At 48.1% G+C, this 23,900-nt stretch overlaps 1 protein-coding gene across 2 annotated transcripts; it reads right to left on the bottom strand.

Annotated features, from left to right (window-relative positions):
* Positions 1-476: 476 nt before the first annotated feature.
* Positions 477-22,920, bottom strand: CNOT3 (CCR4-NOT transcription complex subunit 3). 2 transcript variants are annotated; one of them, XM_028702276.2, is made up of 20 exons: positions 22,816-22,904; positions 21,005-21,037; positions 16,468-16,531; positions 15,571-15,645; positions 15,015-15,082; positions 14,675-14,749; positions 13,883-13,972; positions 11,861-11,989; positions 11,094-11,189; positions 10,631-10,850; positions 9,510-9,643; positions 9,262-9,318; positions 8,327-8,642; positions 7,795-7,900; positions 6,645-6,822; positions 6,296-6,395; positions 5,027-5,228; positions 3,664-3,796; positions 3,362-3,487; positions 477-1,835 (listed from the first exon to the last, which is right to left on the bottom strand). In XM_028702276.2, exons 4-20 carry the CDS (start codon positions 15,593-15,595, stop codon positions 1,737-1,739), a joined length of 2,154 nt encoding a protein of 717 aa, XP_028558109.2. In that variant the 5' UTR covers positions 15,596-15,645; positions 16,468-16,531; positions 21,005-21,037; positions 22,816-22,904; the 3' UTR covers positions 477-1,736. The 2 variants fall into 2 exon arrangements, with proteins under 2 accessions (XP_028558109.2, XP_028558108.2); XM_028702275.2 differs by lacking the exon at positions 21,005-21,037 and having other exon boundaries at positions 22,816-22,920.
* Positions 22,921-23,900: the final 980 nt, after the last annotated feature.

Here is a 23,900-nt window from a genome sequence, read left to right as displayed (position 1 = left end):
TGGGGGAAGATCTCTTCTGTTGTTTAGACGTGTCTGACTCTTTGTGACCCCATGGGCATGCCAGGCACTTCTGTCTTCCACTGCCTCCCGCAGTTTGGTCAAACTCATGTTAGTAGCTTCGAGAACACTGTCCAACCATCTTGTCCTCGGTGGTCCCCTTCCCCTTGTGCCCTCCATCTTTCCCAACATCTTTCCCAAGAGAGTGTTGACTAAACGTGATCCACCTGGAGCAGGAACCGGCAAGCCACTCCAGTATCCCTGCCAAGAAAACTCCATGGGCAAAAACAACAGGCATATAAAAAGTTCTCTTCTGGGCAGCTTTTAAACATGGCACATCCCACGTTAAACATACAATCACTACCTTGAGTCGCTGCCCCTTCTGCGAGGCACAAAGAGAAATCAGGGTTATTGGATTTCTTCACAGCCCTTTGTTCCACAACCCCCCTTTTTTATCTCCCCTTTACAAGAGAAGAACATTCATATAAAACTATTTATTCATAAATATTTTCCAAAACGAAAATAGGCTTACGAAAAAATATCTTAAACAGCGGCATGGGCGGGGTGCTCCAGTTCAGGGGGCTGCATGAGGAGGGAGATGGTGGGACACAGCTGTCTTTCCATCTCTCTCTGGGTTTCCCCAAGTCTTTCCCCTCCAATCAGGAATAAATTGCAAGTCATCAAGGGGGAGGGTCTCTCTGTGGGAGGAGCAGCAGATTAAGATATGAGCTCAGATACCAAATTTAGGGTGGCAACAAAATTTTGGAAAACGGGGGGTGGGGGTGGGGGGGTTAGGAGAGAAGCAGCAAAGGGGGTGGGGGTGGGGATATACTCCCTTAAGTCAAAAGTTTCAGTAAGGAAAGGGAGCTTTGGGAATTTTTCCAAACTGAATTGATGAGGACAGGTGGCGTTTTGTGTCCCTCGACAACATCACCTGCAGAAGCAAGTGAAAAAATACGGCGGCCTATAAAATGTTAACAGAAGGTACCAGTCCACAAAATACTTTGTACTGGGATCCTTTCTGGCAGCCGGCTGACTTGACTGGTTGCTAACAAGTTGACGTCATTTTGCTTTTTGCCATTTCCAGCAGTGACAACTAGGCAGAGGTTGGAGCAAAGTCACCCTGAACTGTTCCCAACGCTTTTTGACTATTGGGGATATTTATAGAGCCCTGTGCCCTCATCTGTCACAAACGTGGGCATACGATGGCAGCCAAATCGGGGGTGACGTCTGCACTTGAGAGGTTGGCGAGGAGGGCAAAGGAGGACAGGGTGTTGGTGTTTGCTGCAATTGGTGGCGGAAGGGGCATAATAAATTCGCCAATTTAGAAGACACACAAAAATGTAGATTGGGGGGAAGTCACTCTTTTGGTGGGATTCTCAAATTCTTTTTTAATCTCCACTCTCTCACCCGAACCTGGTGCACATGAAGAGCATTTCCCCTTTTTCCCCCGACCTCTTCGTATGCATTACAGGCAGACGAGCGCAAGGAAAAGGCAGAGGAGAATCCCGCCACTGCCGCCCCTCCTCCTCCGTCCCGCGGTCACTTTTAAAACTTGCATGCATTTTTTTTTTTAAAAAAAACGTGCAGCTCGCCCCGTTCCCCCACGGTTGTGACGGGTGGGGTGTGTGGGGGGGTGTGATGTGGTGTTATTGGTTGGTCTTCCTTTGCTGCTGCCCCAAGCGCACCGCAGTTGTCTCTGGAAGGAAGGCTTGGCACCCCCTGCTGGCCCCAGGTCATCACTGCAGGTCCCGGTCTTCCAGGTAGCGGTATTCAAAGGTGAAACCCTCCTTTTTGCGCTGGCCCCATTTCTCGTAGTCAAAGTAGATGTAAGTGCCCTGCGCAGAAACAAGAGACACAAAGTGTATAGGAGAATGCGCTTCCTCTTGCCCCGCAAGGAAGAGTCAGAGAATTAACAACTTAGCAATTCCGCTCTCATGTCAGATTAAAACTTGATAGCAGGAGGCAAGGACTGGGCTACTTCCCAGTGAGGAGGAAGGGTTTGGGGGGGCCCTCAGGATCCCAGTTACATCCTCTTAAAACATACAAAGCTGCTGAACCCCAATGCCATGTAGCTATGTGGAGAGAAGAGACTTCAGAATACCTATTTCAGGGGTAAGTATGTCTACGAAGCAAGCAGAAGAATACAGACCTCCCTCCCTCCTCTATATTTTCCTTGAGGGGAGAAGCCACACTCAGGTAACTAGCTGTCCCTGCGGACAGCGGCATGAACCACAACTCCCGAGAACCTCAAAACCTTTTCTGCATTTACTAAATGCAGAGAGAGCTGAAGCAAAGCTGTATTAAGGTAAAAGGTAAAGGTACCCCTGCCCGTACGGGCCAGTCTTGCCAGACTCTAGGGTTGTGTGCTCATCTCACTCTATAGGCCGGGGGCCAGCGCTGTCCGGAGACACTTCCGGGTCATGTGGCCAGCGTGACAAAGCTGCATCTGGTGAGCCAGCGCAGCACACGGAACGCCGTTTACCTTCCCGCTGGTAAGCGGTCCCTATTTATCTACTTGCACTTAAGAGTGCTTTCGAACTGCTAGGTTGGCAGGCGCTGGGACCGAACGACGGGAGCGCACCCCGCCGCGGGGATTCGAACCGCTGACCATGCGATCGGCAAGTCCTAGGCACTGAGGTTTTACCCACAGCGCCACCCGTGTCCCTAAAGCTGTATTAGAAGTGACTCAATTCAACAATGTCCACAAGAAAACTATGTAGGACCTTGAAAATGGGAAAACTGTCCTTCCTGCTTTCTACTTTCTCCCCAACTCCCTGTTACAGAAGAAAACCAACAATTACAAAATTCCCAGTGGCATCACACAGTCATTTTATACTCTTAAGCCCTCCCCTCAGACATTCAAGCCAAACAACATCCTCACGGGAGTTACAGCGGAATTCACGCAGACTGGAATCCTTAAAAAAAACCCAAAAATTTACAATAAGGGTTTTTAGTTTTCATGACACTGGAATTAACTGGCTCAAACCTCAACAAGAAGCTCCAGGGCTTAGCAGGCAAAGTTTCTATGCTTCACCTGGCTACTTACTCTGGTCCCCACATTATCCCCCCCCCCCCCAATTCTTCTCTTCCAGTAAGAGAAGGGCCATAGCTCAGTGGCAGAGCATCTGCTGTGCCTACAGAGAAGGCCCCTGGTTCAAATCCTGGCATCTCCACGTAGGATTGCATAGGAACCTGTCTGAAAAACCCGGGAAAGCTACCGCCAATCAGTGTAGACAATGCCAAGCCCGATGGACCAATGGTCTGGTTCAGTATAAGGCAGCTTCCAGGGGGGGTTGGGAATCCATGTGCTGGGCCCATCCTCCCCACACACCCCACATAGGAGCTTCTGTGGTCCCCTCACCTGCTCAAATTCATCAGTGATGGTCTTGGGTTCTTCGTGCCGCTGGAACCACATCATGTACTTTGTGTGGAAGCGCCAGGACTGCTTCTTCAGCGCCTTCGCTGCCAGGTATTGTGCCTTCGTGCCCTTTAAAGCATAAGGGGACAGGTGAGGGCTGTGGGATGCACACCTTGGTACCAGTTCCAAGCAAAGGATGCTAGTAGCACATCCATGGAGCACTTTTAGGCCCCAGTGGGTGGTGGTGGAGAAAGGGTGGCAAAACCTGTCCATCAGAAACTGCCGACAGAAATTCTACTTCTTACCTCCAAATAGTAGAAGATGAAGAAAAGGGTCTCTGTAGAGAGGCGCTGGTAGAACTCCACCGTATCGGAGTGTGGGGGAGGCATCTGGTGGTGGTACGGAGGGGTCGGGCAGGGGTTTCGCGGCAGATATTGCCTATGAGGTTAAGAAGATGAGAGTGTTCAACTCCAGCCTGGTGGTGGAGGCGGCAGTCTCCCCATCCCCTACGTCTGCATGCACACACCTCAAACCCCACAGATAAGCTGGCTGGAGGTTAAGCCAGTAGTTCAAGATGGCAACTGGAGTGTGTAATGGAGGAAATGAGCCAAAGAAAACAGTTGAAAACGATATCAGCAATTCCCACCGGACTGTGCCAAACTCTCCCTCCATCTGCCACTATTTGGTGACTGATGGGCCTCCGTAATGTCCAACCATCTCAAGGCGGTCCGGGGTGTGGGTGGGCGTGCAATCTCAGGGTTTGGGTCCCAAGTCATTAGGGACATTATATGCTAGTGTTATAGACTGAATTCAGTCTGTGAGGACCGTCAGTCAGGGCAGATCCTGCAGGATCCTCTTGAAAAGTTCAACTAAGGAACTTGCTTCCCACAGGAGGCAGTGATGGCCTTGGATGGCTTTAAAAGAGGAGGGGGCAAATTCAGAGAGAGGGTTATCAATGGCCACTAGCCATTATGGTTATGCTCGGCCTCAATAGTTGGGAGGCAGCAACGCTTCTGAATATGCATTGCTGGAAACCACAAGAGGGGAGACTGCTCTTGTGCTTCCTGGTTTTGCACAGGCAACTATTTGGCACCGTGAGGACAGGATGCTGGACTCAATGGGCTTTGGACTCCACCAGGCTCTTATTTTCTTACGAATGCTTGCCCCTCAAATACTGGAAATTGATGCTCTAAATCCTCAGGGTCTAGGGAGGGCATCAAGGGCAATAGCAATTGCCAGAGTGGCTCAGTTGGCAAAGCCTGAGACTCTTCATCTTGGGGTCATGGATCTGAAATCCCACATTTGAGCACAAGATTCTTGCATTTTGGGGTACTGGACTAGATGATGCTTGCAGCCCCTTCCAACTCTACAATTCCTTGATTCTAGGATGGCTCTTTCGCTCACCTAGCAGGAGCATCCCCATGCACTGCTTCTCCCCACTATTGACCTGTGTGTCTCCCACGTGCAACAGTGGGTTTTTGTTGCATCCTCACAAGCAAAGGGAAGATTTTGAGTTGCGCTGGCGATATGAAAACTGGACCGACAATTTACACTTCAGAGAACTCTTGAGGATGTGACTTGGACTGTGAAAGGCAACACCACTTGTGGCCTTCTGTTGCCAGAGGGAGCAAAGGCCCTCGACACCCACACCAGGGCAAACCCTCTTACCGGATCCTTTCTGAATCAGAAGGATGAGGCATGTGGTGCCAGGCAGCCTCCTCCATGGCCTGTTGGTAGAGCTGCTCCTTGGTGAGAGGCACAGGCCCCAGGGGGCACACCCCGAGCGAAAGGGGGATGTTCACCTCAGATAGCTGGATGGGGGGCTGGTTGGAGGCTGGCTGGGAGGTCGTGCTCGTAATTAAGATATCAGCTGCAGCAGAAAAGGGGAAAGAATCACTCAGCGGGGACTTGACACACGCTCTCGGGATACAATTCAAGTGAGACTGGACTCTGAAGGCTGTGTTTTTAAATGCAGCTCCTCCTGCTTCTCACGACAAGTCCTTTGATTCATCAGGAGTTCTTATCCCTGCTACCATCTCTTAAAAGGTGGCTGTGGGTTACAGTTCAGGTCGATCTCATTTCTTGCTATTGCATGTATAAACAAAATCCTGTAAAGGCAGAACACCCCCTAGCAAACCGGGGGGAAAGAGAAGCAAATCTCTTAACTCCTCCACAAATCTCTCTGGCCTCCTCTGATCTCTTTCCAGCAGCCTCCCAAATGTTCTGCAATCTCCTCCACTCTCCAGCTTTTCAACTACACCCAAACGCTCTCCCAACGGCCAATGGGATTTGCCAGCCATTTTTTCCTGCTCCCCCGCACCCCATTTCCCACCACGCTGGGCATTCATTCATAAAGCTGTGATCGTGTAAGTGAAATCAGTGATCTACCTGTACTACTCAGAACTTGGGAGACTTCATTTTCTCCTCCAAAATGTCTTCCTTCTCTTGCACAGACCCACAGCCTCAGAGAACACTTTCATTTAATTTTTTATTACCATCTCATTTTAAAGCAAGCTTGACTCTGTCACAGATTCTTGGCTTAAAATATCAAGCAATGAAAAGCTCCAGGGACAACACCTGGGCCAGAAAAAAAATTGATTGTTGTGTTCCAGATGGCAGCCTGCTCCTCAACTGCCAACACAAATGGTGAATGGAAGGGCTGAGATCTATAGCAGAATGACTTGCCTGTAGGCCAAGGATTTTTGTTGTTGTTGTTGTTGGGGGTGGGTGTAGAATGGAAGAGAGAGAGAAGAGTGGAGACTGGTGGTCTTAGAAACCACCACTTCTCATCCAAAACAGCCACACTTCAATTTCTGATCAAGGTTGTCAGGCACACGCAGGAACGCCACAGGACTCCTAAATGTGCACCTGAACTGTGCTGACACTATTTGGCCTCCCCCTGAACCACAGGGGCAATGCCTCTCTCCCCACGCTTACCCCTTTCAGCGAGATGAAGCGATGGCACGGGGTCCTCTATGCTGGAGCCGATAGCTGCCCTCTCAGCCATTGACTTCAATGTACTTAGAGGCTCAGGTGCCTGCAGGACACACAAACATAGCAAAGGAGGAGTAAGAGAAAGCTGTTTTTATGAAAGCTGCTGCAATGATTAAGACTCACAAAGAGAACACAGGCAGTTAAGTCACCTTCTCTCGGGCAAATCTACCTTCCAGGATTCTTTTGAGAGGATGACGTGGGACAAGCACAGCCGCAAACACCAGCCCAAGTTCCCTAGAGGAAAGAGGGCTGGAAGCAGCCTGTTGCGTGCGGAGCACAAGCGATCGCTCACCTTGATCTCTGCTGCGGAGCTGAACTGGGGTGGCCCATTGAGCAGGGTCTGGGCAGGCTTGCTGTCAGAGAAGCTGGGCGTGGGCGAGGCAGGTGGGTTGGCAGTCAGAGGCACCAGGAGGCTGGATCCAGTGGTGTTGCCACCGCTCGGTGGCTGCGAAGCTGCGCTGGGCTCTTTGCTGCCAAAGGAGGCGAGAGACAGAAGTCAGGGTTGCACCTCCTTCAAAGCTAGAACACTTTAGACTTGTCTGTTCCAAACCTCATCCAGACACAGGAAAGGAGAGAACCTGTCAGATCTCCCCCAGGGAGGATGTTCCAAAGTATAGGTGCCATCATCGAAAAGACCCTCTCCGTTGTACCTACTGGTTGCATCTCTGGCAGTGACAGGAAGCCAAGGAGGGGCTATGATCGTAAGGATCAGACAGGTTTATGCGGACTAGAACATCTTTCTAGAGAACATCCTGGCATAGCCTGAGTCTTTATAAAAGTCTTTATAAAAAGCACTCTAAACTGAGCCTGGAAGTAAATATGAACATAAGAAAAGCCCTGTTGGGTCAAACCAATGACCCGTCTAGTCCAGCATCCTGCTCTCCAGTGGCCAACCAGATGCCCCAATGGGAAACCCACAAGCAGGAGACAAGAGCCCCCTCTCCCTTCCTGCAACTGACATTCAGAAGCACTGCTGCCTCTGACCGGAGCTAAAGAGCAAAGTTATATTATATTTATTCATTAGCAACATCTACAACCCAGCTCCTTGTGTGCCCAGATACCAAGATACACAGAAGTTTTTAAAAAATAAATAAATGCTGCCAAATAATGCACTTTGCTTTGATATTTTTTGTAGTTTTGTATTCTTTTCTATTATTTATTATTATTATTATTATTATTATTATTATTATTATTATTATTGATTTCTCTTTCGTAATTTTGGTTGCTTATATTTACCTCTATTTGTTTAAAGCAAAATTAAAAAAATAAAATAAAATAATGCACTTTGCCAAAAGAGGGCAAAAAAAAAAAAAAAGAGAGAGAGAGAGAGCAAAACACCACTTGCAACTGAGTAAAACTCTATGGTCTGCCCACTTGGAAAAGTGTACCATGGTGGGAAGAGTGAGAAAGGACAGCCAGGAAGGGACAATACAGAAACTCACACAGAAGCACTGGGCGGGTTGTGCGACGCCGTCTGATTAGGCAATGCCTGGTTGCCGCTGCTTAGCGTGGAGTCTGAACTGCTGTCCGCTACCACAGAACTATAACCTAGGCAGGAGGGATTAAAAAGAAAGAAGCTCTGGCTTGACTTCTGGGCTAAACAGTCAGTCACAACGTTACACTAACGAGGGGAAACTGAGCTTCCTGGCCTGGGTGTCAATGGAGCAACTCCTAACTTTGGCTTCGTCTCAACCCTCCCCTCCCATAGCCTATAAAACAGCACCTGCCGGCCTCGCTACATTACAGCCTGGCCTTTAGCTATTGCTGGATAGGAAAGAACTGGCAGGCGACACTTTTCAGAGCATGGAGGATTATCCCCTGTGGGTTTTCAAGATGCTGTTGAAAAGGCACGGCTACGCAAGGCAACATCAGGCGACCCTGCTAAACACCCGGCATCTGCAACACAGCAGCCATTCCTAACCCCCCGGAAATCTTTTGGGAAGCTCGAAGCAATGGCCCAGACCCCAGACTCACTGGTTGCCCCGTTCTGCTTGCTGGCGTTCTGCTGGGTGCTGGGAGGCCGGGGCTGAGAGGCATTGGTGCTGGTGGGCGGGGGCGCCACAGCCTGGGCGTAAGGGGTCGGGGTGGTGGGTGCGTGCCCTGCCGGAGGGTTAGCTTTGCCGCTCGCGTTCCCACTGCCAGCCACAGCCCCGTTGCTGTTGGAACCAGGCCCGTCCCCCAGCGAGGACGAAGTGCTGGAGCTGCCGCCCATCGGGTAGCTGGTGGGGATTGTGGGAGGCGGCTGGTGGTGGTGGTTGTGGAGGCTTTTCGAACCATTCTTCGCTGGGGACTGGGGGGAGAGAAGGATGGGAGAGGGGGGAGAGAAGATTTAGGATCATAACTGCTGCCTTTCTACTCAAAAGAGGGCAAAACTAGGAACCATCCATGTCTCGGTTCACCCGTCCCTCCACTCTTTTAAGAGCTGGCCCAAAATATACCTTCCTTACGGTGATGGTACAGTCCTCTTATTGGGCTGTACCACCTCAGAAAATGCTTTCAGAGAGGGTGGCCCATGGGAAAGCAAACTCACACGGACAACTCCTGGCCTGTAAAAGCTAACTTTTTAGGAGGTGGCCTGATAGAAACTGTTCCCCTCTCACATGCAAGGTGTTTGTACGTTAAGGAGATTGCAATGTGGGTGTTACTCTCAAAGCAAGCGGCTCTGCCCAACCCCTCTCCCCCCAGCCCTACTCTTGCATGCATTCTGGAAGTGGTACATCCTTCACAACAGAGCTGAACCAGATCAGAAGTAACATGCTGGAAATGGCTCTACCTAACTAGTCCCGATGCCCCTCTGTCCCAAGAAGCCCTGGGCTCCTCTCCCCTTGCCCAAATCACCAAGGGAGTTTCTAACCCATCTTCCAAAAGCTGAACCCTTGAGAGGAATGAATTCTGGGCTCCAAACTCACTTGGCTCACTTCACTGTCTGTTGATCGTCCCCGTTTCTTGTCATCTTCAGAGTTCTCCTAAAGGAAGGAAGGAAGGCCTGAGTGAGCACTGCTGTCAGAAAAGCTGTTACCCGTGGAATTGAGAAAGCAAGCTGGGTTTCTAACAACCTGTAGAAGCATTCAGTACTATTCGCTCAAGCTTATATAAACCTGAAAGTTCCCCTTTCCTACCCCCAACCCCTGGCATTGTAAAGGGGGAGCCTCCTTACTGTTGTGCAGTTCGCAGGGCTGGGAGGGATTGGGGAGCTGGACGTGGTGGAGGTAGGCGTGCTGCTTGACTGGTTGAACATCTCATCCTCCATGTGACTGTGGCTGGGTGGGGAAGTGGCAACCAGGGCCTGTGCTGCAGAGTCAAGAACAAGGAGATGCTTATGAATCCAAGGAGGCTACAGTTCGTAGGCGGTGGCACAATCCAGCAGGTGGGTACTGCTGTTACAGGGTATGATTCCACTGTCTGGGGTTTGCAAGAGTTCACTGCTGTGCCACTTTATATCTGAAAAGTATACGGATATCCTGGCAAGCGCTGTCCTCCCCAAAAAAGGATTAAGAGGAAATCAGGGATCAGTACACCCAATTCTTTACACCAGTGTTTCCCAACCTTTGGTCTCTAGCTGTTTTTTCAGACTACATTTCCCACCATCCCTGACCACTGATATTGCTAGCTAGGGATGATGGGAGTTGTAGTCCAAAAGCAGCTGGAGACCCAAGGTTGGGAAACACTGCTTTACTCCAAACCCCACCACTACAATGCACTGAAGTAAACCAGCCTAACAAGTTTCTGGGACACAAAGACCAGCATATGCTCCTGGAGTTTTGAGAAGGGTCATGACGCAAATGTTCAGAGTCAGTAGCCCAGGTGAACAGATATAGTTCAAGTAGCAACAAAACAAAACAAAACCAAATCTCAGAACAGTTAATGAGCTATCTAGCAATAATAAAATGCACAGAACCACAACAGACTCTCACCAAATGCTGAATCTGCGACAACAGCCAAATGGCAGCACCTACCCAGTAAAAGCCCAAATTTCTAAATATTATTATTATTTATTGAATTTACATACCGCCCTATACCCCAAGGTCTCAGGGCAGTTCTAAGGGTGGATGGGTATCAAGCTAAATGCTACGCTCAAACTGACAGTTGCCTCTAGGCCACAGGTTTTGTTAGGAGGGAATATCTGGTTGATTTAAAATGATTTGAGGTTTGCTCCTTCACAGTTATCAAAGCTAGCACTGCAATACTACTTCTTCCCCAAGTCTCAAGCCTGCTTTGGCTTCCCCTACCCCACAAATAACCTCAACCAAAAGCAGCCCAGCCAAAGGAGACACTTACGAATGTCTTCTAAGTCGAGGTCATCATAGAGGAACTCGTTCTCCTCAAAATCAGGGTCCTGCGAGGAATCCACATAGTATTCCACGTCATCCTTGATCTTGCGGATGGAGTCCACGTTGATGGAGTCATTGTCCAGCATCCGCAGGATGGTCTCCAGCATCCGAATGTGGTACCGGTGTTTCTCAATGTGCCGCTTCAGGCCCTCGATCCGGTCTTGCTTCTGTGTGGTGGGGAGGGGAAGAGAGCCAGGTTCAAATCCTCGCCCATCCAGAAAGCTCACAGCATAGCACCCAGGCACCACCTCTCAGCCTGACCCCAGCCTCACAGAATCTTGTTTCTTGTGAGGTCTCAGAAGTCCTAGCTCCCACAGATACCTCCACCTCGACTTTAGACCTGTGCGGTGATGCCATTTCCCCAAACACAGCCCTCCGTCCTCCGAGGAGGACATCATCCATCGACTCACATCCTTGTCTCCTTTCTTCTTGCGCGTCTGGACAGACAGCGACTCCACTTCGCTCTCAAACTGATCCACCTGCATGTTCAAGGTGTCTATTGTGTTCTGAAGGAAGGACAGACAGAAAGAAACATGTTATTCTCCCCAATCCTCCCTCACCATGGAAAATAGGTTCTCTCTCTTGTTAATGGGTGGCTAACCCTGGCTGTCCGGATATTATTGGACTAAAACTCGCACCATCCCTGACCGCTGGCTGTGCTTGCAGCACCAACAGTATCTGGATGGGCACAGATTTCCCCTCCAGCCCCAGAAATGGCTCTCTGTTTGCTAGCATTAGAAAACAAAGCCTGGCAGGCAGAAGCTCTTGGGTTCAGGTCAGGTGACAAAAGGTGAGGTCTCCCCGCCCCCCATGTCTGAACCTCAAACCTCCAATGTCAACTATGAGTGGAAAGGGAGGACCACCTAAATCACATGGCATAAGGTCACAGCTTACATCCAGTACTATAAAAAGAGGAAGTTTTAAAGTAGGAAGGGGTTATTGGTGGACCTCTGGTTGCTAACAGAGTCTATAAGCTCCATCAGTCCCAGTCAGCACAGCTAATGGTCAGGGCTGATGCAAGATGGATGTAGTCCAAGGGTATCTGGAGGGCCAGAGGTTCTCCTGCTCGTGCTTTAAAGCCACACCCCTTAAAAAGCAGAGCTTCCTTCTCCCTTCGTCTGCTAAAAAGCAGCTCCTCCTTCCAGGCACTTAGCAGCCAGCCTCCACTTGTCCTCACCGTCAGCCACTGCCCGACCTCCTCCTTTTCCTTCTGGGCCGGGTCCACCTTCTGTGCCAGGCCCAGGCCCTCCTTCGAGTAGGCTTTCGTCTTGGTCTCACGTTCCACTACCTTGAACCGCTCCATTTGCTGGGAAAGACAGATCAGAGGCAACTGGCTAAGCTAAGGGCCGCTGAGAAGTCCAAGCTATCAGCATATATTCCCCGCTCAGTGATCATTTGAAAAGACAGAAATCCTCAGCAGCAGCAAAGGAGATAAATTGCAAAAAATAAAAAATAAAATCTAGATTTATTACTCCCAAGTATGTTTCAGCCCCAGTTTTCAATCTTCAATCAGGGTGGGGAAAGGGTAACTCTTCCCAGGCTTCTTATCATTGGTGGACTGAGAATTCTATCTGCAGTAGGCATTTAAAGGATATAAAATGGGATCTTGCTTTGTTAAAAGGGACCATTCAATCACACAATTCTTCCACCTAAATCCTGAAGCAAACCCCTATGGGGAATTGGTACTTTCCCTGAACATGGAGACTGCAGATCCAGCCCAAGAACCACCGGCAGCAGAATGAAGTGGCAGAATCCTCAGGTGGCAGAACGGACTGTTCTATTTCAGACAGCAATGGAGGGATAACCATTTCTAAATCATTCTTGTGCGTGTGTGTTTTTAAAAAGCCCACTGCAAGTAAAAAAACCAGTGCAGTAGAAAGGATGTGGTTGGATCAGAACCTTTCTACTACTGTGTTGCTTGTTCCCTGGCAGAGGCATTTAGGTTAGGGGTGGAGGTCCTTTAGGGACATTTAAAAACAGCTTTGCCTCATCTGTAGTTTGAAGTGCTACCTTCCACCCCAAGATCCTACCACTCCAATTCAGCTGCCACGTTTAAACTGGGCCACACAGCTCCATGCCCTAAGAGAGCTCTGCATCCCATCCCCTGTTAACTAAAGAATCCTGGCTCCCTAACCATTAGCTGGAATTTATCAGGATCCCTTCCTATCCAGGAATTCCAGGCTTCAGGTCTATTTTTGTAACTTTACCGACAGCTTTTTCAACCATCCCATTTTGTCTCTGAAGCTTTTTTTTTTCCAAAATAAAAAATGGAAACTTGTGAATATAGTGCATGTGCGTGTATGGAACTCAGAAGAAATGGCTCTGCACACATTACCTTGCAAAAGGAGATTAAAGGCAAATCTATAAAAAATGTGTATGTACCAATGCATTTTCAGTCACACATCACATGCCAAGAAGCCAGTGTCGGCTGCAAGTACCCACAGCAATAAACATGTAAGCAGCCATTTCATGCACAAAGTTGCCCTTGAGTTTGAATGATCCAACTAATATGCAATTTGTGCCCCCGTGAGTTGGTCAGTGATGACCCTTTCTTTGCGACAGTGAACACACAGCACTTGGGCTTGAAGGTTCTGCATTAGAAGAGAACAGATTTACAGCAGTGCAAAACCGTGCAGAAAAGAAAAAGTTAAAGTCTGAATATGCATCATGCCAGTCTGTGCACATCATCATGGCAAATACAAAACTCTGCTTGCCCGTTGCAAAACAGTTGTCCAAGTGTTAAACTCCTTTCCAAAAGGGCCCAGGAAAGTCTTGGCTCACAGCTCAATAGACCTTTCCCCTGGGTGTCTTTAAACCATCTCTAAAACTTTACCATCTATCCCATGTTGTCTCAATCAGAAGACCTGCTCCAAAGGGATCCTGGGCTCTTCACAGAACCCCTTTCTGCAAAAGTCTCCCAGTCTATATCTGGACTGTAAAGGTAAGCTGGCTCACCTTTATGAGGTCACACTACTTACTAGCCAATTGCAATGCTGTGGGGGAGGAGCTAAGCAAAGTTAAGCCCACGTATAAACAGGAGATCCTCAGCAAAACTAAGAACCAGTATGAAAATAGCTGAAGGCAATAAAATGTGTTAGTTTTATACCTTTGGTAGACACATAATTTCCCAAAATAAACCCCCAATTAATTAGGTATCTTGACAGGCACTAATATGTAACAGGTAGAGGATTCTTCTTACCGTCTCAATGAGTTTTCGGTTGTCTATTAGCTGCCTTTTGTCCTTAATCTCATTGGATGCAACCCACGTCTTGATCTGGTCCCTCAATCTCTGCAGAAGAAGAAGAGCCAATTAAGCAGGTAGGTGGGATCGGTTGGGGGGAAAATGCCAAGCTACCTTTCCTCCGATGAATGAAGGCTAGTGGTCAGAGGTATGAGCAAACAGAAGTAGCAACCTCTAGATTGTTCACCATATGCTATCACCACTAGAATTGGCATTAGCAAACAAAGAAGCTAGCCTTTCCTTGCTCCAACAATTAGAATTCACTTTCTTTTAACAGAATCTAAACTCACTAAACAGGCTGTCCTTTGTGAAAAATCTATGCTTTTCCAAGCCTCATTCTTACTCGTTCAGCCTTGTTTGATCCGATTGCTCCACATGTTTTAAACCCCCAACCAATGGTCAGGGATGATGGGAGGTGTGGTTCAAAACATCAGGACAACAGGATGGAGAAGGCCGATCTAATCTATACATCCTTGCTACCCCAAGGCATTCTCACAATGAAGCTACGACACCCCACCCCACCCAAACACCTAGGTTCTTTCCCCTTCTCAGTGGAGCCATACCTGTGTCCAGGCCACCACCACCTCTACTAACTATAAACCAGCAAGCCCTGTGGGGAAAGAGTGCCCCATCTTCCTCTGTTCCTTCCAAAGGGGCCCCTAGAGTCCTGATACTCAGATCACTCCAACCCCAACATTCCCTAAATTTGGTAAGAAAAGATCTGGAAACAAGCCCAGGCAAAATGTTTACCTGGAGTTTTTTTATTTCTTTTTTCAGATCGGCTTCATATTTCTCCTTCTGGTTGGCATTAGCTGCATTGTGGAGCTGTTGCATAGGGAGAAAGAGGAAACAAGAGGTGGGGTGAGAAAGATGGGAGACCCCAGGGCTCAGGGTGGAGATCAATTCAGAGCAGGAAAAAAACAGGGAGCTGAAAAGATTTCAAGGGGCGGGGGGAGAGAGGAACAGAAACCTCTGCGGACATAGCAACAATAACAATTACAGGGCAATGTGATGGTCTAAAAGGCTAGTGTGGGGTGGATGTCAGAGAATAGGGCAGAACTTAGGAGGAGAGGCCACTGTCAGCCCTCACCTTCTGCCAGATATCTTCAAACTGCTCCACGCCTTCCGACACCTTTTTCAAACACCGATCAATCTCACCTGGGGAGAGAAAATCCCTGCTGAGAGCAATCATAAGATCTACCTTGCCCATATCTGGCCATTCCTTCCTCCCAATCTGAGAGGAGGATTCTGGAATGGTGGTTCTCCTCTCCCTCAGCTTCCCACAAGCCTGCCCCTCTCACCCTATTGAAGTGCAGGATCCGTCCTTTGACCAAAACAGAACCGAGCCACCTCTCCCCTTCCTAAACTCCTCTTTCCCTTCAGAGCATAGTTATTGCTTTCTAATATCCCAAGTCATTCTCCACTTCTAAAAAAAAGAGTGGGGGGCCCCTCTTGCTCCTTGAGTCAACACTTCCCTTCCCTCCACTCTAACCAATGAGACCCCACCCTCTCCAAGAGAGCTCAGAGGAGTCCTAGCTCTGGCCCAGCTGTTCTGATGAGCAGCCCCGCCCTCTTCTGCAGGTCAGCCAGGTGCCTAGCATGTATTAGTAGCCCTGAGCTTGGAGAGTGCAGGTAGGCTCCCTTACCTTGTAGCTTCCTCTTGTCTGCCATGTTTCCTTCACTATAGAGGGGCTCTCTTCATACTTTATAGAGCGTTGACGCTTTAAGAAAAGCCAGCAGAAAGACAAGGTTACGAAGCAAGCCCAGGACAGAAGTAGCACCTCCTGCTGGAAGGTGCTAAATGGAGGTAAGCAGGATGAGTAAGATTTGAGCTACTGCTTTCGGCAGCTGTATATACAACAAAGTAGAAGTCACAGGTAAGGCTTTCTTCAACACGGCGCTTCCCCCTGTTGATTTCTACCCATTAAAAGCAGAGAGTTTCTGTCCAATGAAAAATAAAGGCCACAAACCTAGCCGAATCACAGAGATTATCCCAGGAGAAAGTGGGCAAGTGGGAGGTAATGCCTTGGGGGAAGTATTCTTTAGACAGGGAAACTGGACCCAGTGGAATTAAAGAACTCCTTCCCACCGCCCACCGGTGACCATGCAACAGGCAAACACTCAGTGTGTGGAGCTTTACTCAGTATTTGGGTGATGCAACACTAGGGAAAGCTTCATCTGTTGAGTTTGGGTTTTTTTTAATCATGCAACTCTTAAAGGCACCCAGACTTCCAGAAAAACGTAAAACACATTGATCGTCCAAGGCGGAACAGATTTGGAGCAGGGATTTCCCCAACCCCATCATACCATATCTTTATCTGCTACACTCTCCTACAGTCTTTTCCAGACTGTGAGCCTTTGGTGCACAAGACAGTTAGGCTTTTTACAAGGCCCAGACGACTTGGGTGGTTTCACAAGCCAAACAGCTTTTTATTTTGTCCATTAAAAACAAAAACGGACTAGGTGCCAGCTTTTCTGTGCTCTGTTATTTGACAGTGTTGCTTTAACCAGGCTAGGGGATGCATTATAAGGCTTGCACTCACCTAGTGGCCCCTGGGCGCTTGTTGTCTCTCTCTCTCTCTCTCTCTCTCTTTTCCAGCCAGGTTCCTATGCAGGTGAGAAAAAGCACATGACTCACAGGGGGAAAGAGCCCCACCTTTTCCTCCTCCCCAATCCAGCTGCCCACCATGTCAGGCAGCAAGCTGGGAAGCCCAAGAGGCACCTATAAAGGCACAGTGGTGGCTGGCTGGGGCTACTGCAGTCTAAGGGACTCAGGCCTGGAATGAAGCAAAAGTACAGGCCTTGCAGATGGAAGAAATGGTTCCTGGCTCCCCAGACAATGGAGTTGTCCTAGACTAGCAAAACCCCAGCACTAGGGGTTGGTTACTTTTTTTTTCCTGGCAGGGAAACACCTGCCCACCCCATCAGAAGTTGAGTGGGTTAAGCTTTCCTCATCTATACATCAGGGAAAGCTGAATTTCTCCTTGTCACACAGGTATTAAAGGCACAGGAGCCCTGCTGGGGGGAAAGCTGGCAACCCCACCAGTCACTAGTGCAGGTATGTGAAGAGATGCTTGCAAAGGTGTCTGCAAAGCAGGATGCTTGTTTTTTCTTCCCAGACTGCCACAAACAACATCCATAGTTAAGCCTGTGCAATTTGAACTAGTAAATGTTTATGGGTTTATTCACATGTCTGAACTAGTCCCTATTCTCTCTCCAAAATTCTCAGCTAACGCAACACATTTTCCATTCTCCTCTTGGAAAATCATGCAGCAGAATTCTGAGTGGACTGGACCACTTTAGACTTGCGGGCAGGGGAAGGGGGAGAGGGAATGCAATGGTTAAGTGCACAATGAAAAACAGGGGGGGCCATAAGGAGGAGACAGAGTCTCGCCTAGCTTGGTACCTGCTGATGGATACTAGTTTTCTACCATTTTGAATCAAATGTAAGGGAGCATTCAAAACCGTGACCCACACCTGCAGTGGCTCAGCCCAGCTTATCACTTCCTTCTGCTACCCGAGCTAGACTACATACCTGCCAGGCTCTTCACCATTTCTCTCCCAAAGATTCCATACCCTGGTAGGCATCTGCCCTCCAGCTTCAGCTTCCTAACCTCCAGAAAACTAAGGAAGTCTTTCCTTGCCTGCTTCTCTACTGCCAACTGCAAGATCCCACCATACACACCCACCCACCCTCCCAAAGTAATTGTGAGTCAGGGTCTCCCACCTCACCCCTTCAGAAACAAAGCTTTCTTTGCAAAGAGGCATCAGTAGACCAACAATAAATGTGAATTTGGGGTGACCCAGGAAGTTCCTAACATTTTCCTATTCCAAGCAGGGGACCTGGGTCAAAAGCCAGCTCTGGAATAAAAGCAACTTGGTTCAGTGCATGTCTACTCAGAAGTAAGCGCCACCAAGTTCGAAGGGAATTATTCTCCAAGCAAGCATGCACAGAATTGCAATTTTTGGAGTTTCTAGGTCCTCACTTGGAGATGGTACCTATACCTCTAAATGCACCAGGTTCCTCTTACCCACTATGGAGGGAAATCAGAATCTCACGACAAGCTGGGGAAGAGGGCAGGAAGGTTTCACTGGAAGAACTGGGCATTTTTAAGAAAATTAACCAGATGCTGTTCCAGTGCCCTTAAAGGCAGGTTCATCTGCAAACATCAGCAGGTGGCTATGCTTCTTTTCACACTACGAAAAGCTTCACCTGCCGATTTCTGCATATCAAGCTGCCATTAAAGGCACAGGAGTCCAGGCCAGGCCCTCTGATAACATTAGACCAGGGTTGGAGAACCTGTGGCTCTCCAGAGGTTGCTGGACACCAGCTCCCATCTGCCCCAGCCAGCACAGTCAATGATCAGGGAAGATGGGAGCTGTAGTCCAATAGCCTGAGAAAGAAAGTAGTGATTTGCTCACTGACAGGAACAGCTTGGTGAGCAGAATCAAAAGCAAAACAAAACCCTTACACCAAGCAATGGTGACACCAACATCTAAGATGGCAAACTTGGGCTTTTACTGAAACTATTGTAAGTTATAGGATTCCTTCTGGGTTTTTCTTGTGGGTGTTTCTTTTGGTTAGTATTCTGTTCTTCTGGCTGTCATAAAACAGCTATTTACAGCCTCATGTCGGTTACTTACATCTGGCATACTGATACAGCTCAGTGTCTACATTTTCTACATTCAAGGAACAACCCCAGTTTGCCAAGGAACCACTGCAAAGGATTGTGGGGCATATTCCAGAGTAAACAATTCAGTTAATGTGGAGCACTGCATCTTGAGCAAGGGATTCATGTAGAAAGCTGCCCTATACAAAGTCACACTACTGGCCCATCTAACTTAGTAATGTCTACACTGACTGGCAGCAGCTCTTCACGGTTTCAGACAGAAATCTTTCCCAGCTTGGAGACGTCAAGGCTTGAACATGGAGCCTTTCACATGCAAAACATGTGTCCTACTGATGAACTACGAACCTTGTGTTGTATATAAGCAACACTTTCTGTTGTCTAGCCCAACTGATTTCATTGCCTGAGTAACCGAGTTGTAGTGTTTGGGGAAATAAAACTCTCTCGAGCCGCACTGTACATATCAACCTACCTAACGCAGCCCCAACAGCCTTCTGACTTGCTGCAGAATATGTCCTACATGCTTTGCAAAGGACTGGGTTTTGCTTGATGTGGAGTGACAGGGGGTTGGTGGAGGGGGGGGGGAAGGAGGCATATCTGGAGAAGACTTACAGCTGGATCCTATGCTGTATCTGACATGGAAGTGATTCCCACTTTGTCCAATAGGACTGAAAGCATGTTTAGAATTTCAGCCTTAGAGGCACTACCCTCATGAATAGTGACCGCTGCAAGTGTCCTGAGGCTTTCGCTACATTTATGTCACAGTTCACTGGGCTTCAATTCTGGAGTGTTCTAAAGCTATCTCTGCGTTTATGCATCCTGTAAAGTGCACCCCCTGGAAATATTTATTTTTATATATCCTTTATATTAGTTTGTAAAACTGCTCTGTGCAATCCCCATAGGATATTTTTTTTTGGTGGTGGTGGGGGGGGGAATTGCTGCAGAGGAGACCACAGATAAAAGAAAAACCTAGATTGACACACAGTCCTGAACCTCTGGTACCCAACCGAAAGGTCCCATTTGCAGAACATGGTGGCAACATGGAATGCTGCCATGTACCCAGTGTGTGAGTGGCCCCCACTAATTTGCGACGGCCTGAAGGAGGCAGCCAAGCTAAATGCAAACAGCCTTGCTTCTCTAAGTGTGGTGAAGTAGCTAAGAGTCTGAGCTGCGGGTCAGAAAATTCAAGATTCGAATCTCAATCTCCATTATGAACTTGCTACGTGGCCGTAAGAAAGCCACTTTCTCTTTGCCTCACCTGGCATCTGCAATATGGGGATAATAATATCAAAGGAATTGGATGAAGTGGGCATGGCTCACATGGGGCGTGTTTAACCACAGGAGAGAGGAACACACAAGTCTTTGGAAAGTTAAAGAAAAATCAAGGAAGGCAGGAGACGGTTCACAAAAAAAGAGATAGGAGATGCTTTGGCATTGATGCTTTTTTTAAAGGGATAGATGAGTGCTACTGCACTTGAATGATGAGCTAGCTCAGTCCCAACATATTTATAGGCCTTAAAAGAAAGAGAGAGAACTTTTACTGTGATTTATGTCACAGGTAGTGACCAATAGGTAGCTAGGCCCATTGAACAACTTATACGTAAATGCAATCAACACTCTATATGGAGGAAAATGGCAATTTCCCACCTATAGTTCTGAATGCTGAGTAAATGCAGTTCTCCTGCAAAAGGACCACAATTTTTTTACAGGGACATCTGGATCCTGTGCCTTAATAACATCTGGAAAGACCCCTTCCCACCCCCTATCAGCAATAGGGAACACTGTCATCAAACTGTTCAAGATTAACATTTACTAGGATTTGATATATTAGCATTTCCCAGAGTCAAAGGTTTAAGGACAGCCTTGCCATCAGGTTACCATCAGCTAATGTGGTCCAATCCACCTAGGAATTCAAATCCCATTTCAGTTGCGGCCTCAGAGTGTTCCCCACAGACGAGTCATTACCTCTCAGCCTCTAGTCCCTGACCTGGTACTGTCTATTCTAATGGGCAGTAGCTCTCCCAAAGCCTCAAGCAGTGGCCTTTCTTAGCCCTGCTATTAAGGGATAATTTGACAGTCACAATTGAACCTGGAACTTTTATGAACTTGCACATCCATTTAGATCATTTGGAGAGGCCTTTCTCCATCTCCTGCTGTCATCAAGAGATTGGGCTGGTGACAATGTAGGAAGCAGTTATAGAATCTCCTGCACCAGGAAATGTTCTTCACTCCTACCCTGCTGGTGTTTAAAGACCACCTGAAGACTTAATAAATATTTTAACAAGCTTTTCAATTTCTGCTTTTTTTTCTTTTTAAAAATCTGGTGTATTGCATTTTTTAAAACTATGCTGTGTTTGATATTTTAAAATATTTTTGTTGTAATCTACTGGGCAGCTTTTATAAACATATAAACAAATGCACATATTCTGTATAGGCAAAGTGTATTCTCTACCTCCAAGCCTTCAACATGTCCTGAACCCAAGACCTGAAAAAATAATAATACAGGGATTCCACTTGTGCACATAATCACTGAGCTATTATGGTACAATATTAACGGTGTGCCTTACAGAACAGAAGAAATATTCCAAGTTCCTAGGATCACACACAATTTTTAAGGATCAGCCCTGAGGAGAAAGGGGAAATTCAGTATCTTAGGTAGTAGCCTCAATTTGTAAGCAGCTTAGTAGTAAAGCACATGTTCTGCATGCAGAACATCCAAAGTTTTGTCCCCAGCATCTCCAGGTAGGACAGAGAAATACTCCTTTCTGAAAACTTGGGAGAGCTATGACAGGTCAGTGTAGACAATACTAGACAGACCAATGATCTGATTTGATAAAATATGGCTTCCTGTGTTTCTGCCAAGCTATTGAGATTTCACTAGGTCTTTACGTATTCTACATAACAGCTGTAAGGCTGACCAAGGTGTGACTTGTAATGTACTTTTTACATTACAGTCAGTGACTGGCTATAGTACCAGGCAAATCTGGCACTGGGGGCAGAATTCTGAATCTTAAGAATCTCCCACTTTCAATTGGGGGGGGGGGGAGATGTATATCTCTAGCCCTTAAGTCTGCAAAGTGTGCAGGTAGAGGCCAATGAAATCTCAAAAGCCAGCAAGCCATCCCATAGATAAGAGGCTGCAGCTTCATTCCTCTGCCTACTTACTGCCTTGTCTCTGCCCGCAACTAGCAAAAACCAAAACCAGTTAAGAGAAAAGAAACAGATATGCAGACATGTTGACAGCTAGCTACACATTCCTCTAGTAATTCATTACGAATTGTTATCACTCTGAAGTTACTTATAGTTAAGAGATGCACTTATATGCTAATAGGGGTTTTCCAACCATTGAATGCTACACTGAGAGAGAAATACTCCAGATCCCTCCCCAGGTGCACAGATGCCCCTACAGGACCCTATAACACACATCCACACACACAAGCGGGGGGGGGGGAGAGGTGGCTTTATGAAAGCAACGTGTTTTTTCTAACGGGTTCCTTTATTTCTTTTAGCTACTTCAGCAACATAACAAGCATTGTGGAACCTTAAAGACTAACACATTGTATTACGGCATAAGCTTTTGCAAACGAGAATCCACTTCATCAGATGCCACAATTGCTTATACCATAATGCGATCTGTTAAGTCTTTAAAGTACCACAATACTACTTTGTTGTTTCTGCTTAAACAGACTACCCCCTATAGGAATCGTTTCAGTAATACAGATCTCTCTCTCTCTCATATATATATATTTATAGATACACAAACACACACACACGCCTCTCTATGGACCTCTCCAAATCAGGTATAAACTATATGTGCAAGTTTTCCAGGTGATCACAAGGACCCACAACCCTCCTTGGCTCAAAGTAGCCCTCATCACACGGCGCCCGCCCCACATCCTCCTGCCAGAGGCTCTCGCTCCACCCCAGGCGCCTCTTCCCCACAGAGGCATGTGGGCCTCACATCCTATAGGTGCAGATCCTACCTGTGGAACCGCATCGCCCCCCCGCATCCTCCCCAGCAGGGCGCCCTTCGTGGCCCCTGCGCACCGCTGCAACCCCAAACACCTGGCCCCCAACAGAGGCCCCCTCCGCCTGCAGCCCCCCGCGCAGCAGCGCCTACGGAAACACCTTTCCCCTATACAGCGCCCACCTCCTATAGAGCCCCCTATAGACCTCCCATTGGCCACGCCCCCTACGGTGCTCCCGTAGGTACTCGTAGGCCCCGCCCCCTAGGCTAGGCCCCGCCCCTTCTCGCTCTCTCACCGGCGGCTCCGGAGTCTCCGGGTCTCTCTCTCTCTCTCTCTTTTTCCCTCTCTCTCTCCCTCTCCCCCCTCTCTCGGCCTCCGCGGCATCCAAGATGGCGGCAGCCTCCCCCCCTCTCCTTCCGCTCGACCCGCCTCTGGCTAAACTCCATTGGACGAGTCACCCGCCCTTCAGGATAGTCTCTGTTTCCATTGGGTGGAGGGGAAGGGGCTGGTGGAGGGAAACCGGGGCGGGACGACGCGGCGCAGCCGCAGCTGTCATTTACATAAATACCTTTAATCTATTGGTTAAGGTGGAAAGTCCGTCAAAGCGTATCCGTATACTGATTGGCTCAGTAGGTACGGATGTAGCCAGTGTGACCACGCCTACCAGCCCGCGGAAAACAACCCGAAGGGGCAGGGCTTGTAGCAGAACAGATCGCCTAATGGTAAAAAAAAACGTCCCTCAAGTCTTACTCGTTCATGATTGGCTATACTTCTTCCAACGCGCGTACTCGTGGGCATAGAATCATTTATTGGATAGCAGTTCTGCCACTCAATCTAATAGTATTGCTGTTTGGCTGCTAGAGGGATTCGGAGGCGAGGGATATTTCCAAGGCGGTAATTCTCTATTGGCTGTAGCGAAGCAAGCCTGCACACGTTGGCCTCCCATTGGATGGCTGTACTGCCCCCAAAAACCCTTCTTCCTTTGTACTGGCTTGCATTTTGAGGCGGGTCACAGTGAAAAAACGTGAGGCGGGGGCGAGGCCAAGGAGTTTTCCCAGAATCCTGATTGGTACAGGTAAGTGAGGTACCCTGTCACTTAAAATCACAATAGCCAATAACACAGGAGGGAATGAGCTCACTCTAAGGTGGGTATTGATAGACTTCTATCGCAGCCAACATTTGCCAACCTGGCGCCTTCCAGATTTGAACTACAGTTCCCATCAGGCCATGGGGGCCTTGTAGTCCAAAACATCTGGAGGGCGCCAGGTTGGCGATGGCTGATCTAGGCATCACTATTTTCACTCCTGCTCACCTCTTTTGGAGGGATAGTTGTAGCCTTACTAGTATACCCTCACACCCCTTCATCATTCACTGCCATGC

The sequence above is a fragment of the Podarcis muralis genome, chromosome 13 (assembly GCF_964188315.1).
Source record: "Podarcis muralis chromosome 13, rPodMur119.hap1.1, whole genome shotgun sequence".
NCBI lineage: Eukaryota > Metazoa > Chordata > Lepidosauria > Squamata > Lacertidae > Podarcis > Podarcis muralis.
The sequence above is the reverse complement of the archived record's forward strand: the minus strand, read 5'-3'. Positions and strand labels throughout refer to the sequence as shown.